Consider the following 14,832-nt stretch of genomic DNA (forward strand, 5'->3'; position numbering starts at 1 on the left):
GCAATTAAGTGTACCGTGTTCAACATTTTCAACTGTACTGGAGAACAAGGAAGTCATACTGGATGGCTTTCAGAAGCGCTTCTCAGTGAAGTGAAAGTGCAGCCCTAATTCCAAGTATCAGGAAATGGACCTGCACTGACTGCAAAAGCCGAAGCTCTAGCTCGAGTATGTGCACCTCTTGGATTGAAAGTTTGAGGGAAAAGCATCGCCATGTGCTTTTCGTTGCTGATAACTGTCCCAGCCATGGGAAAATTGAGAATATCAAAGCGATGCCTTTGAAGTTTCTGCCAGCAAATGAAACCACGATATGGCAGCCTATGAATTGGGGCGTCATTGAGACCATGCGAAAGCTGTACCACAAGTCTATTTTTACAATGCATGCTCATTGCATATGATGCCAACAAAGGCTACAGCATCGACCTGCTTGGTGCCATACATTTGTTAAACCCTTTATGGGAAGAGCTGGCAGCTTTAAAAGTTGCAAACTGTTTTGCACATGCCGGCTTTTCCCAGCGGCACTTAGGCAGGCCTGACGATGATCTTAAGGTCTGCAGTGATCTCCACAAATCTGTGCACGGAGTCATAGGTGAAGACGTGGAAGGCAACTTCGACTCATTTTTGTTGGCTGATGCTGATGCTGATGTTCCCGTTGTTGCACCAGCTACAGATGACGAAATTGAAGACTTGGTTCTTGGTGGCCCTGATGGAGATGAAGAGCTGATGGACGGACAGCCTCATGATGTACCAGCAGTGGTGCAGATGCAAGAGAGCCTCGGTCAGCTGCGAAACAAAGTTGAATGCACAGGTGGCATCAAGGACTTCATGCAGTGCCTGAACAAACTAGAGCAGGCATTACTCGCGCCCAGCAGAAACACCTGGTGGACCTAGCTGACCTCCTTTTTACAGCGAAGTTGTTTATGACTAGGGTTCCGTGAAATTTTCATGTGTGCAAGCAAAAGCTATCATCATCAGCGATGGCTCGTGCTACTGCTCGCACCTTCGTCGTCATCTTCTTCCACAGCTGGCTCCGATGCCACTTTTTATGCCGACGTTTCCATAATGCCCCTCCCCCTGCGAAGGCACTGATGGCACTGGCCCATTGCCAGTCGGTGTGGTGATATTGATCTCAAACTCTTTGCCTTAGTATATCGCGAAATGAACACATGAATGTATACAACGAATGTGTATAACGAATGTATAATATGAATGAACACAAATGTATAAAAAGAAATGTGTGTGTGTGTACCTTTCGTCACGATGACCACCGATCAAGACAATAAACGTGTATGTACCGTTGTTCAAAGTTCTGTGTCACCTCCTTGTCATGTGCTACACAGCCTCGCTGGTTATCCACCTTCACAGAGTGGAATGGCTCACGATTTTTTTTTCACCTCAATAAAGGTTTGCTTCTTTGCATATCTTGCACTTATAGCAGTGTCACAAAGCCACTTTCAATTGCATTCGATCCCAATCTGAATTGAAATTCTTGACCATTGTTCGCTCCCTTCTGCCGCTCTTGCAAAGAAGCCACCCGCAACTGACAAATTCGATCCCGGTATAGCTTGATTGCGATTGGAAATGCACTGGGGGACACCTGTATTAGACTTCTGCAGAGTTGTGCTATTTCAGCTCTACTTTCTTTGCTTTTAAGGGGTAGTCGCTTTTATTGAATTGCCACTTGTAAAGAACTTTTTCACCCTCCGGTTCACTTCGTTGTAAAACGAGGATTTACCATATATGTAAATAAAGTATAGGTAAAAACAGATGTGAACTACACATCATTACTCAAAAAATTGAAAAATGCATGCATGTCACAGGATGTAGCATACATCTGAGAATATTTAGAGTTCAACCACATTTACAGCATATTTTATAAGCTCCCTATATTTTCCACGAGATTAGCTAAAGAAAAATGTTGAAACTCTAAAATGATTTGATACAGGGGAGTGATACTTTGCCTAGTTCATATAATAGTAAAAACAAATGTGGTGCCAACTTTCATTACAATTTAAATAAAAATAAAAAGGTTAGTGTCAATCCCCAGGTCCTCTCTCAAGAATTTCCCACATGGAAACTACCACGTTAGAATGTGGGACACATTTTTCAAAGGTTTCTTGTCCGTCTCTCCTTATGCACCATCGAGTACTAACAGGGAAAACATGCCACGCAGAAGTCACTAAAAATTTCGCGGACTTAACTGTAGTTGTCATCTGTGTGATACATATACATTTTTAAGCAAATAGCCTTCTTTAAACCTTTCACCCACTGTCGTACTTGGGTTTTGCTCACAATCTAAGAGTGGTGTGATTTTACTGCGTCCCTCTTTATGGACAGTGCAGTGGCGCCTGTGTGATGTCATTACAGGCTGTGCTAAGGGTGCGTAAGATTTCGGCACATAGTTGCAGTGATTCAGGTGCAACACTAAACCTTGCCATTGCTGCTGGTGACATTCTCGTTGGTGGTGCAGGTGACACTGGGGAAATCAAAGCTGAGGTGCGGGAGCAGATCAATGCCAAGGTGGCCGAGTGGCGTGAGGAGGGCAAGGCTGACATCGTGCCTGGTGTGCTGTTTGTGGATGAGGTGCACATGCTGGACATGGAGTGCTTCTCTTTCCTCAATCGGGCCATGGAGAGTGACCTGGCACCAGTGCTTGTGATGGCCACCAACCGAGGTCTTACGCGCATCCGGGGCACCAATTACCAGAGCCCCCACGGCATCCCCATCGACCTCCTTGACCGGCTGGTCATCATTGCGACACAGCCCTACCAGGACCGGGAGGTCAAGCACATACTGCGCATCAGGTGACTCATAATTATTGCATTGGTCTACAATCGGGAGGTAAACTATATGTTTAAACAAGCTAGTTTAGGCATTTCCTATAAGCGACACACTAGGTATGAATGGCACTGCTTATGAGCTGATTCTACAAGCACAAAAAAATACTAGGTGTGAATGTTTGCAATTTTGAATAAGAATTTTTCTCTTATATTTGATTCTTATTAGGTTCTAGAATTCACTACTCCAAGTTGCCAAATATTTGTTTAAATAGAATTGTGTAAGGAACCACAGTTGCTGCAGTTTTTACGGAGAGAAGGACTGTGTACGGTAAGTGGGAGAATTGTGCATGTAGTGCAGGTCAGCTAGTTCATGAGCGCAGTTTATTTTATTTATTTATTTATTTATTTATTTATTTATTTATTTATTTATTTATTTATTTATTTATTTATTTACAAATACTGCTGTCTCAAAATTGAGACATAGCAGGAGTGGGTGAGTACATCAAGATAGCATACAATCAACATGTCACATGTAAACGAACTTCGCCCACAAAACGCTCAAGTGGCAATTCTCGGAGATTAGTATGTAGCGTGTTCCACAATTCAATGGTAAATGGCAAGAAAGAAAATTTGAAGCTATCTATGTGAGCTCGAAAGGGAACAATATTCAAGGGATTGGCTCTTCGCGTTACACATGCCAAGGAGCCAATAAATGTCACAGGTACGTCGACAATGACAGAAGCATGTACAATTTTGTGCAACATTATAATCCTTTCACATGTGCGCCTATGTGTCAACGGCTCAAGCAATAGCAGGCCAGCATGCAGAGAAGGGGAGAAATTACGATCGTATCGATTATAAATAAATCTAATAGCTTTCTTCTGCACAGCCTTGAGCTTTGATACATCAGATACGCAGTGGGGTGACCAGACAACAGATGCATATTCTAGAGTGGGCCTCACGAGGGATCTGTAAGCTGCTAGTTTGCATTTCTTGGTTGCTGGTTTTAGTGTTTTTTTTAAATATCCAAGTCGTTTTAGAGCGCTGGAACAAATGAAGTCGACGTGTTTGTGCCATTTTAAGTTGGAAGAAAAAATTACACCAAGATATTTGAACTCGGTGACAGAAGTCTTCTCATCATTACTGTAGGCAAATTTCAGGGGTTCCTTTTTGTTCGAAAAAGTCATTGATACTGTTTTATCGAAGTTGATTTCCATTTGCCAGGTCTTGCTCCAGTTGCAGAAGGCATTGAACGTGTTATTCAGCATCTCCTGGGCACTGGCGCTGGCGATGTTAGAGTAAAAGACACATTCGTCTGCATACAAATGCAGCTTAACAGCAGAGTTAGTAACAACACTCTCGACATCATTAAGGTAAATAATGAATAAAAGTGGTCACAGTACGGAGCCCTGTGGGACGCCGGAAGAAATACCGACCGAGGATGAGTGCGCCTGATTAAATGAGACAAACTGGGACCGCAGATGCAAGTAGTCTCTTATCCAGCGAAGTAAGTGATTGCCGTGTATGCCTCTGAATAAAGAGCCAAGCTTCATAAGTAACCTAGCATGACATACCTTGTCAAACGCTTTGGAGTAGTCAACAAATATGGCGTCAATCTGGCCACGATTGTTAAGTGTAGTAGCAATGTCGTGAGTGAATTCAATTAGTTACGTAACCGTGGAAAAACCCGATCTAAAACCATGCTGATGATGTCAAAGAATGTTGCTATCGTTGAGGTACTGTATAATATGCTTATGAATTATGTGTTCTAGTAGTTTACAACAAGTAGATAATAACGAGACTGGTCTATAATTGGAAATTGTTTGCCTAATGCCAGATTTGTGTATCGGTACAACTTGAGCAACTTTCCAGACACTGGGAACAGTTTGCGATTCAACAGATTTTTGAATGATGATAGTCAGATACCGCGCACAGTATTCTGAGTATCTTTGTCGAGGAAAACGTGTTCGGAATGTTATCTGGTCCTGCACTTTTACTAGTATCAATATTTAACAAGAGGGCGTGAACTCCGTTAATCGTTATCTGAAGTTTCGGAAAACATGCTGAAGCACTACCACAGTGAAACTTAGGGATAATGCCGTTATCTTCAACAAAAACAGATTTAAAATATGTATTGAACGCTTCAGAGATCATAACAGCATTTGAACACGACTGTCCGTTAATGACCATAGAAGTTGAGTTGGGCACAGGAGGAACAACTGTTTTCCAGAATTTGGATGGGTTGTCTTTTAGGAATGTCGTCAGAGTGTTGTTATAGTAGTAGTCTCTAGCGTGCTGCATTTTAGCCTTAAGAGTTTGTCTAAGCGATGTTAGCATTGAGTTTTCTCGGACATTCTGAGTGCGAGAGCCACGGCGGAAGCGCTTTATCCGGCGAATCAACTGTATAATGTCTCTAGTGTACCAAGGGTGTTTCAGGTTTCGCTTTACACATTTTTTTGGTACGAAATTAGCTATGTACTCTTTGACAATTTTGTGAAACATTTCAACTAACAAGTCAACACCTAAGGCATCACTGGAAAACATAAACTCATCGAAGTGTGATGCAAGCGAGGCGACGATAGAATTGTCGTCAGCTCGAGAAAAGTCATGGACAGTACTATATGTTGGTTTATTGGGCTCTAGAGCAATATCTAGGTGGACAATTACCGCCTTGTGACCGCCTTGAGTTGCGGAGAAGTCTTTTACGGGCCATAGTCGATAAATAAGCATGTCTCATTTTAGGCAGGCTACAAGTCTCCATTTAGCAAAACAATTTATTGTATGGCCAATCATTTTGATTACTTCAAAACAATGTCTGCGCTGCGGCACTGCACTTGCAGTGGTGGAACAGCTATGCCAAAACGGTATTTAAGCGGAAAATTTCGCCGAGCCTGCACCAAAGCATGTAAAAAAGTGAAACCCTCCTTCCATCGATGCTTCGCAGCTAGCAAAACTGAAATCAAAACCCACAGCATCCTATCATCATCATAGAAAGAAGCAGAGACCCGTTCATAGAGTGTCTCCCTATATAATGAGAAATTCGATGGGCCCGCCGGCGGCGTCTGGTTCGTCATTTGCACACTTTTCTGTGACGGACGTACAATGTAGTGCCACTGTACCCTCTTTCTTGCTGGTACTTTATTTTGGTGTTCATTGAACCTGTGTGTAACTGCACAGTTTGCCGAGGGAGGATGTCACATTCTACGATTAAAGGTGAGATTTTTCCATGTTTATTGGTGATAGCAGGGCTTTGGAAAAGAGCACTGTGATCAGAATTGCATGTGGTGCATAGTTAAGAATGTTATTAGCGAATGAGGTCGAATGTGGTACATGACGAGAGCTGCCACTTCGAAGGGTTCCGCCATGTTGGTTGACGCAAAACTTTTGTGTCGACTTTCGTTCGCTGCGCTATTTTGGTGGAATAATGTTGCCGATGCAAAAGCAAAACCCTATTTGCATCTCATGACGCTGCCACAATTTCTTTTTTTTCGGCTACATTACCTTTGCGGCCCATATTCTAAAGCTCCCTAATGAGCATGGCATGGCACAAGCATATTGCACGATGCGTTAAGCATATTGCACGATGCCCTAATGGCCTGCTGTACATGGTGGCCTGGTGCACTGCTCAGTGCTGGGAACCAAGATGTTCCACGAGTGGCTGGCGAGCCTCTGGCCAGATATAGCGGTGGCCTGATTCTCTGGAAAGCTATGGAAAAAAGAATGATAGGTGTAACGTTAAGGGATAAGAAAAGAGCAGATTGGGTGAGGGAACAAACACGAGTTAATGACATCTTAGTTGAAATGAAGAAAAATAAATGGATGTGGGCAGGACATGTAATGAAGAGGGAAGATAACCGATGGTCATTAAGGTTTATGGACTGGATTCCAAGAAAAGGGAAGCGTAGCAGGGGGCGGCAGAAAGTTAGGTGGGCGGATGAGATTAAGAAGTTTGCAGGACAACTTTATTTTGGTGTTCATTGAACCTGTGTGTAACTGCACAGTTTGCCGAGGGAGGATGTCACATTCTACGATTAAAGGTGAGATTTTTCCATGTTTATTGGTGATAGCAGGGCTTTGGAAAAGAGCACTGTGATCAGAATTGCATGTGGTGCATAGTTAAGAATGTTATTAGCGAATGAGGTCGAATGTGGTACATGACGAGAGCTGCCACTTCGAAGGGTTCCGCCATGTTGGTTGACGCAAAACTTTTGTGTCGACTTTCGTTCGCTGCGCTATTTTGGTGGAATAATGTTGCCGATGCAAAAGCAAAACCCTATTTGCATCTCATGACGCTGCCACAATTTCTTTTTTTTCGGCTACATTACCTTTGCGGCCCATATTCTAAAGCTCCCTAATGAGCATGGCATGGCACAAGCATATTGCACGATGCGTTAAGTTCAGGCGCGTGTACTCAATTGATCTTGTGGTGAGGATTTGCCTACAACCCGTGACTGTCGCACTGTGTTGCATCTTGAGTTATTAAACACGTGTTTGTGCCTACTCTATTTTATATTGACGAACCCGGCCGTAGTGCCCTTTGTGCATTGCGGTGTGGAGGAGTGTTGGGTCCTCATCTGACCGCACTTGTGGGGTAACCCTCACGCTATACCCGTCTCCACAACATATAGACTACATCAGTTTCAACTTGCATTGTATATGGTAACCATATGTGCGTTGCAACCTGCGCCAAATCTGCTTTTTGCTTGTGCCAGGACCTATGCCAAAAGGTGAAGTGGTTGTTCCACCGCTGCATTTGGCTCTTTTGAGCAGCGCTCTGCTGCATGCAGCTGGTGACCTTGTTTCATTAGTGTCATTTTCATGATACACTAGGCACAATCAATCCCCTTTCCTTTCTTTCTCCTTTCCAAGCTTTTCAGTTGGCTTGATATTTAGTTATTAATGGGCCTTTGGTGTTAGATATGTTAAATAAGGGATCCTTTATTGCCAGACAGGCTTAACAGGGCCTCACTTTTAGAAACTAAGAATACTCAAATCAGTATTTGTCCTTTTTCTGGATAATTGTTATTTGATTTGGTTAGAAAATTTCACTTTTCAAACGGTGCTAAAGATGCACTGAAACTGAGCCCTGCATGGCTCCAGTCGTGACTCATGCATGGCATTGCTTGCGTATATTTCCTTTTCTCTAGCCTGGCCATCGCTGTATACGGCACAGCTGGGCTCATGTGCTGCCTGTGCGGTAATAATCTTGTTGGTAATACGCTGTCTTTCTAGCGCATGTAGTGTTGGAGGTCACATGTGCAATCTCGAGTTTCACAGACGTGTTCAAGTGTTTGCTTTCCTCTGCTTGCACTGTTCATCACACCAGTGTTGCGGTGGCAAGTATTCGGGGTCATTGAGTGAGATCTGCTAGCCTGTGCCCGTGTGCATGCTGCCATGCTTGTTAATTTAATTACATTAGAACCTTGTTCATACGTTCAGGAATAAAATATGAGAGAAACGATACTAACCGGGAAAACGTACGATCTGAAGTCAGTAAAAAAATCGAGTCTCAACTGTAGTTGACCTTTATGTAATGCAAAGTGTTGTGTGAATCGTTGTAGCACGATACGCTGATGCGTCAAGCTGGCAGGGCCTGATCGGGCCAAGAGGTGCATTGTCATTTTTGGGGTTTCACCAAGCATGGTTAGCACCACCTTGGAGCGGACCATTTTGGTGGGAAGTTTCAGTGTGCCTACTTGGCATGAACCATTGCGGCAAGAGACACCGACATGCGTCAAGCTGGTGGGGCTTGAGCAACCTGAAATGCACACTATAATTTTCCTATTGTGCAGTGTATTATTGCGCACCACGAATGACGGTGAACACACGGGATCAACGTTGTTGCTGCCTCTGTCACCATCACCAGCTACATCGCTGTCACCTTCGGTTGTGGTTGTGCAACCCGGAGGTGGTGCTACATTGCCTTCTACTGTAGCAAATCCTCTGTCTATGCCCACAAGGAGAAATGTAATAGATGTTAAAATAGACGGCTTACCTGTCCAAGCACTCGTCGACACTGGAGCCCACGTATCCATGATGAGTGCTAGCCTATGTAGAAGTTTAAAAAAGGTCCTCACCCCAGCAGCTGCCCAAGTGCTTCATATGGCCGACGGCGGCATGCTGGTTCTTGGAATGTGTACTGCAAGTATATACGATGGTTCACCTTTTGGATGAATCTGCAACATAATTACTCGTGGAACCAACAGCTACTGAAACTTCTAACATTATAGTGGATCTTGCTCGATTTCTCAAACAATAAATGCTCATGCAATGGCACATGTTTACAATAATCACAGCAGAAGTGAATGTGAAAGCGAGTGTGGAAGAGTGAATGGCATGTCAGTGATTGTGGAAACAAAAAGCAAGTTTGCAGTGTGTAAGGTTTTCATGACCCACTTTTTGTTGCCTTACAGATGTGAAGAAGAAGATGTTGAAATGAGTGATGAGGCTCTGACAGTTCTAACCAGGATTGCAATGGAAACAACGCTTCGATATGCCATCCAGCTGATTACTACAGCGCACCTCGTCTGCAAGCGAAGAAAGGTGCGTTACAAAGTCTGTGTTCGTGGTAAAACCTAGGGTTTGAATGCAAGCAAACTTATAAACTTCGCTTGTGATGGTAAAAAGCACTGACTAATAACTGGGGGATTTTCTTGCAAACAGAATTAGTGAGTAACACCCTACATATGAAAGCATGAGCTCATTGTCTAAAAAGGATGCAAGAACACAGTGTACGGTCAAACTCATTTATAACAATCCCAGATCTAACAATCTATTGGTTATAACGACATTTCAGTACATTTACAATTTTCTGACTTTACCCAGATATAACAATGTTTCTTTAAATCACCATACTATTACAATGAATGCTTCAAACTCGTTCACGGTAAAAATAGGGCATACACAAAGTGCCAAAGCACGGAAGCATGGCCAAACTGGGAACTCGGCAGCATGCATCCTGCTCCAGTCCAACCGCGACGATATTACGGCCTTAGAGATGAGTCACCACCTTGTGTGGATTTCAAAAGCCGCAAAGAAGGTGGCGCTTTCAAGGCATGCCCATGGCACACCTCCAGGGGGGAGGTGTACGGCATTAACCGCATGTTGCGGGGCATGCACTGGCACGTGTGTTGGTGCTGTCGGATGCCATGATGGCGTCACTATTGTGTTGGTGAAATTGTCCATGCGGCACCACACGCATTACGCCTGTTTCAAAGGTTAGGAATGACCATCGATGTCCTTCCACCATGGAAACAAAAGCTGCTCAAACGTTCCTGTCGACACAGCCCGAGTAGGCAAGAACGCAAGAACATAGGCAAGTGGCGCATCACTGGCCCGCTTCTCTTTGGGCCGTGCGGGGACCGGTGCGAGGATGGCCCAATACCCTTGCGTTTAATCAGTTTTCTTGCTCTCTCCCCTTCCGACTTCCAGCCTGCGTCACTAGAACCCTCGTGTCTAGGCGACGCGACTCTTCTTTCCGCCCACAGCGCGATTCCTAGGTTGTGGGGTCCGATGTGGGATTCTCACACCGTACTCTTGGGACGAAGGAACGACAACACAGTAGTGCAAACAATCACAAGGGCAGTTATTGCACCTTTCATACATCAATGCCCGCTAGCCGAGTTGCTATCCACAAAACATGCCGATGGGCGCGCGACAAATCTAGAAGTCCGACTCACCGCGTCCTCGCGAGCGAATATGTTCGCTCCCATGCTGGATCCCAACGCCTGGTCGTTCGCGTGTATGGTCACGCGAATCGTGGCGCGTTCGAGGGCGGCCACGCGAGGCGGTCTCGCAGATGCATCGGTCGCCGCGCGCGCGGAATGTCTGCGCTGTTCGGCGACCCGCCGGGGAAAAGGGTTGCTGCACGTGCGGCACGTCCGTCCCGCTTCCGTCTCGAAGCCAAGAGAGAGCGCCTTGTCTTTCCCGAACCCAAGTAACCGCGCAGCGGCGCGACGCTCGCGCCATCTCTCGCACCACGCTTGTACCACTGCAACGCCGCGGCCCACGCGGTGACGCCGCACGGAGACAGGGCTATGCGGGAAAACAAGCTATCAGGGGAGGCGCGAGGGTCGCGCATCCCCACAAGGTGCAGCGTTCGATGCGGGACGCCTCTGACGTGATCGCTGTGCCGTAGCACGTCTGGTGGGAAAGCGTCCCCTGCAATGTGTGCCGAGCTGCTTCCGAGGAGTCATGCGTCTGCATGGTGCTCCCAAGCGAGATAGAGGACGATCCCATCGAGGCGTCAGCCCCAGGATCGCGTCCGCCTTCATGGCACATCGCGGCCCGGCTGTTCGTGCCGATCACGACGTTTGGCTCGCGTAGATCGTTTCTCCCTCCGAGACACCGAGTTCTTTGGTTCGTTCCGCTTGCTCAGGCGAACGTTTCGTTGCCGCGCCGAACATTGTGTTGCTCGGTGCTCACTGCATGATTGGTGGGTGCAAAGTCCGATGCTGGGCGCCTCATAAGTGATCGCTGTGCCGTAGCGCATTGTCTTACACCCCTTGGCAGGTTGACGAAAACGCTGACGCGTTCCACTCTTAAAGGCGAAGCTTAAGCGTCCTGCAATTTTTACCTTTCGAACATTGCATTTGTTACGCCCGAACTGACATAGCTCACTTATGGGGGGACCTGGACCTCGAGCAATACTATTATTGATATTGCTGCTATAGAAACAAAATTTGTAGGTAATATGCAAATTAATGTGCTTGATGCAAATATGTAATTAGTTTTTCTCTATATGATGAGAAAAATATTTTATAAAATGTTTCCTGTTCCCATGTTTTGGGATGACTGGCAGAAAATTTTTTGAAGTAAGAAATGTAAAAGTTCTGTGAATATTCCTGAATGTTCAAGGAGTGCAGTAAACATTGTCTCATGTTTCTACCTCTGTAAGTTATAAAAGTTCGAAGTTGTAACTTGACATGCAATATATATATATATATATATATATATATATATTACCTTCCTCAAAATTTCAATATTTTTCAAGGTGCAGAAATGTGGTATTATAGACTTACTACACTCGCTGGGAGCTTTGCTATCAGATAAAGCAAAATTTATTCAAATTGTACGCTTAGGCAAGTAACTATGCCTCCTGGAAAATTGCTGATTACCAAAAAAAGCATGTGGAGAAAAGTGGAAAAAACTAGCCACCATGTGAAAAAAGCATTTTATTCTCCTGGATGCATCAAATTGTCACCGCCAATGGCTCGGAAGGCTCTAGGGGAATAATCTGGATGGGGTTTTCCTCGCTGCCATCGCTTTGCAGCTGCTTGAAAAGCTGCCGAGGACATTTGCTTTCTCCACACAACGTGACGACAGTCCTTTTCAGGGGGGACACTACTATTGATATAATATTAATTTTTTATCAATATTCATGAAACTCTCCAGCCTTATTAATATTTCTGTGCTGATTTCAATTATGTAATTCTTTTTCCAATAGGCCATTTACTTTTGAAGATAATTGATATTCATTTTTCATCATTTGCAGAAACAAGAGAAAAATACCTGCACTACAGAAATTCATATTGTCACATGCCTAGTACTAGAAAACGTAACGCAATGGTAGGAATACCTTTTTGATAGAACTAATATTAGTAACTCTATAGCAATTCAATATTTACTGTTCCAAATGTGAGTTCCCTACTGTCTGATCTAAAGCAGAATTGAAAAGTTTTAAAGCATAAATTCCAAAATCTGTTCCTACCACTGTCTACTTTGCTCACTCAGCTACAAGCCACAACAAACATTATGGTTCTACCGGCCTTGAAGGCAGAGATATCGCTGCCGCAAACAAGCAGTCAAAAATCGGTGTTTTGAGAAAATGAGAAAAAAAGAAATACATTCACTTTCAATCAAAAGTGCAGAAATAATTTTGCAATATTTTGCAGTCAAAGTGTCCAACAGCCACCAGGAATGTAGTCGCTCTGACCATGGCCACTCAAATGTAGCAAAAATGCTTAGCGCCGTTTGCCGATTCCTAGTGGCTTGCATCGCACGCGCGGCAAGGTTGCCATTCACGCAAGTCGAGTTCCACGCCGACACAATATTGCTGCAGCACGCACATGTAATAACGATTTTTTATGGCAATGCCATATTCCCATTTACTTTTGCCTACTGCGACGCTATCGCCGCACACCTTGCACTTGTCAAACGACATCAGTGTGTTCACGGAGTCCTACTGACGATAATGAAGCCTGCCTCAGCGTTAACTGGTGTGGCTGCAAAGCTGTCAGCAAATCCAACTTCCGCTTTGTTGCTGGCGTTGACGCAAGAACTTGAAGTTTTTTTTACTATTCATCTTTCTCTGCAGCAAATTCGTACGTTGCAACATTACAGTGTCACGCCGAATGCGGCTGCTTGTTGAGCTGGCTAGGCCTACTTCGGCATTGTCTCCGCGGCTTCCGCATCGCCTGTGGTTGGCGGCGGACAATGCAGACGATTATCGATGTTCTCCGAAGGAATGGAACGTTTTAAATGTTATAAGCTGATCGGTTCTTTTTGTCGAAGTTGTGCCTCGTGGTGAACTTCCCCGGTGGATCGGTCATCGTTGTGCATTTGTCACAAACCTACAAGACGCGTGGTCACGTCACTGGCAGAATGGAGCAGACGACAGGAACCTCGCACAGCCAACCACAGCATGCGTTTCTGGTCACGCGCGCTAGTCGACAAATTGGATCGCGTGTTCTGACTTTTTTTTTTCTTCCCGGATTCTAACGTCACCGTCGGCAAGCCGCCGGAGTCACCTTTAGCAGGAAATTGATGAAGAAAGGCTCCTCTTTCGAACGAGACCAAGATGGTTGCGATCGCGCGCGATGGGGAAAAGAGCTGCACGCCACGATAAAAAGGGTTGTTTTTGCACAGAATTCAGCTCACAGTGATGTTATAAATTTATATTGCGGGTAAAATACTCTTCCGCGATATGTGAAACTTGGTGAATTAAAGGAATAGTGACTGTAAGTATTGAAAATGTTATTTTCAGAAAATCGAATTTTTTTTTGAAATTTTTTTTGCCTCAAGACTCGTGTCCCCCCTTAATCTTATGGCACTTGTGTGGCTGACGTGCAATCGTAATGCTGCGACTGTGGTGTCTGAAACCTTTGCAGCACACCGATGCAGTTTCTGAAGTTTACGCTTTCGGCCAACAAGAACGCTTCAGTCACTTGTGCAGAATACAGTCGTGTGCCACTGGTAGTTAAATATATCACAAGCACTAGAATAGAGAATGGTGGCTGCTCTTGCAGTTTTGAAATGACAGGTGATTGGAACTGGGTGCCGTTTTAGAAGAGTTACACAATGCTGCATTTCACTCTTTAGAGAAATGGAAGTTTGCAGCTAGGTACAAGAACACACTGGGAGCAAAGGTGACACTGAAAATCTGGTTTCTGGGCGACAGTGCAATCGAATTGTAGCTGCTGACATTAACTTAAGCACGGATAATTTTTTAATATCTTTAAGAGCGAGTACATACATAATGAATTATTGATATAATGACCACTTCTTGCAGAACTATCAAGTTTTTTATAAATGGGTGGTTCGGCTGTATTAGGAAAGACACTAGCGAGTATGTGCCATAGCAAGCAGAACTCGTAACTTCTATTTTTTTTATTCTCCTTAGCTCATGCTGTCTTTCTTTTCTTCTTCCACAACATCCTCCCCTGATGCTCTTGAGAACCTCCAGAGGCAATATTTGTGTACTGGATGGGTTACAAGCTTTTTTTCCAGTACTAAATCTGCAGCAGCACACCATATTGTCATGTCTCGAATAAACAAAGTTGATGACTGCCATTTTTAAGGTCTTTTTGAAGCTGTTCCTTTAAAATTAACGTCGTCTCCAACTTCAAAGGCTTGACTCTGTTTCGGCTTCACAATAATAATTGTAGCATGTATTCTTTCTTTCGCCTTGTCCAAAATTAATTGATGAGGGTCTGTCGGCACTAGTACCACTGTTGCGTTAGGGCTGTATCTGAAGACTTTGGTACTTCAGAAGAAAATGTCAGTAAAGATGTGAATTGCTTTCCGATGAGGAAATGAGCTGATGTTAAAACATCTG

General features: G+C 44.4%; 1 protein-coding gene across 3 annotated transcripts in view; it reads left to right on the forward strand.

Moving 5' to 3' along the window:
* The window catches only part of rept (RuvB-like helicase 2 rept), a 206,377-nt gene that overhangs the window by 175,084 nt on the left and 16,461 nt on the right, over positions 1–14,832 (forward strand). For all 3 annotated transcript variants that reach the window (XM_065453929.2, XM_065453927.2, XM_065453928.2), the window contains 2 exons: positions 2,468–2,801; positions 9,191–9,320. In XM_065453929.2, coding sequence (XP_065310001.2) covers positions 2,468–2,801; positions 9,191–9,320 — 464 coding nt within the window. The remainder of the gene's footprint in view (positions 1–2,467; positions 2,802–9,190; positions 9,321–14,832) is intronic.

This window comes from Dermacentor albipictus, chromosome 3, assembly GCF_038994185.2.
Source record: "Dermacentor albipictus isolate Rhodes 1998 colony chromosome 3, USDA_Dalb.pri_finalv2, whole genome shotgun sequence".
NCBI lineage: Eukaryota > Metazoa > Arthropoda > Arachnida > Ixodida > Ixodidae > Dermacentor > Dermacentor albipictus.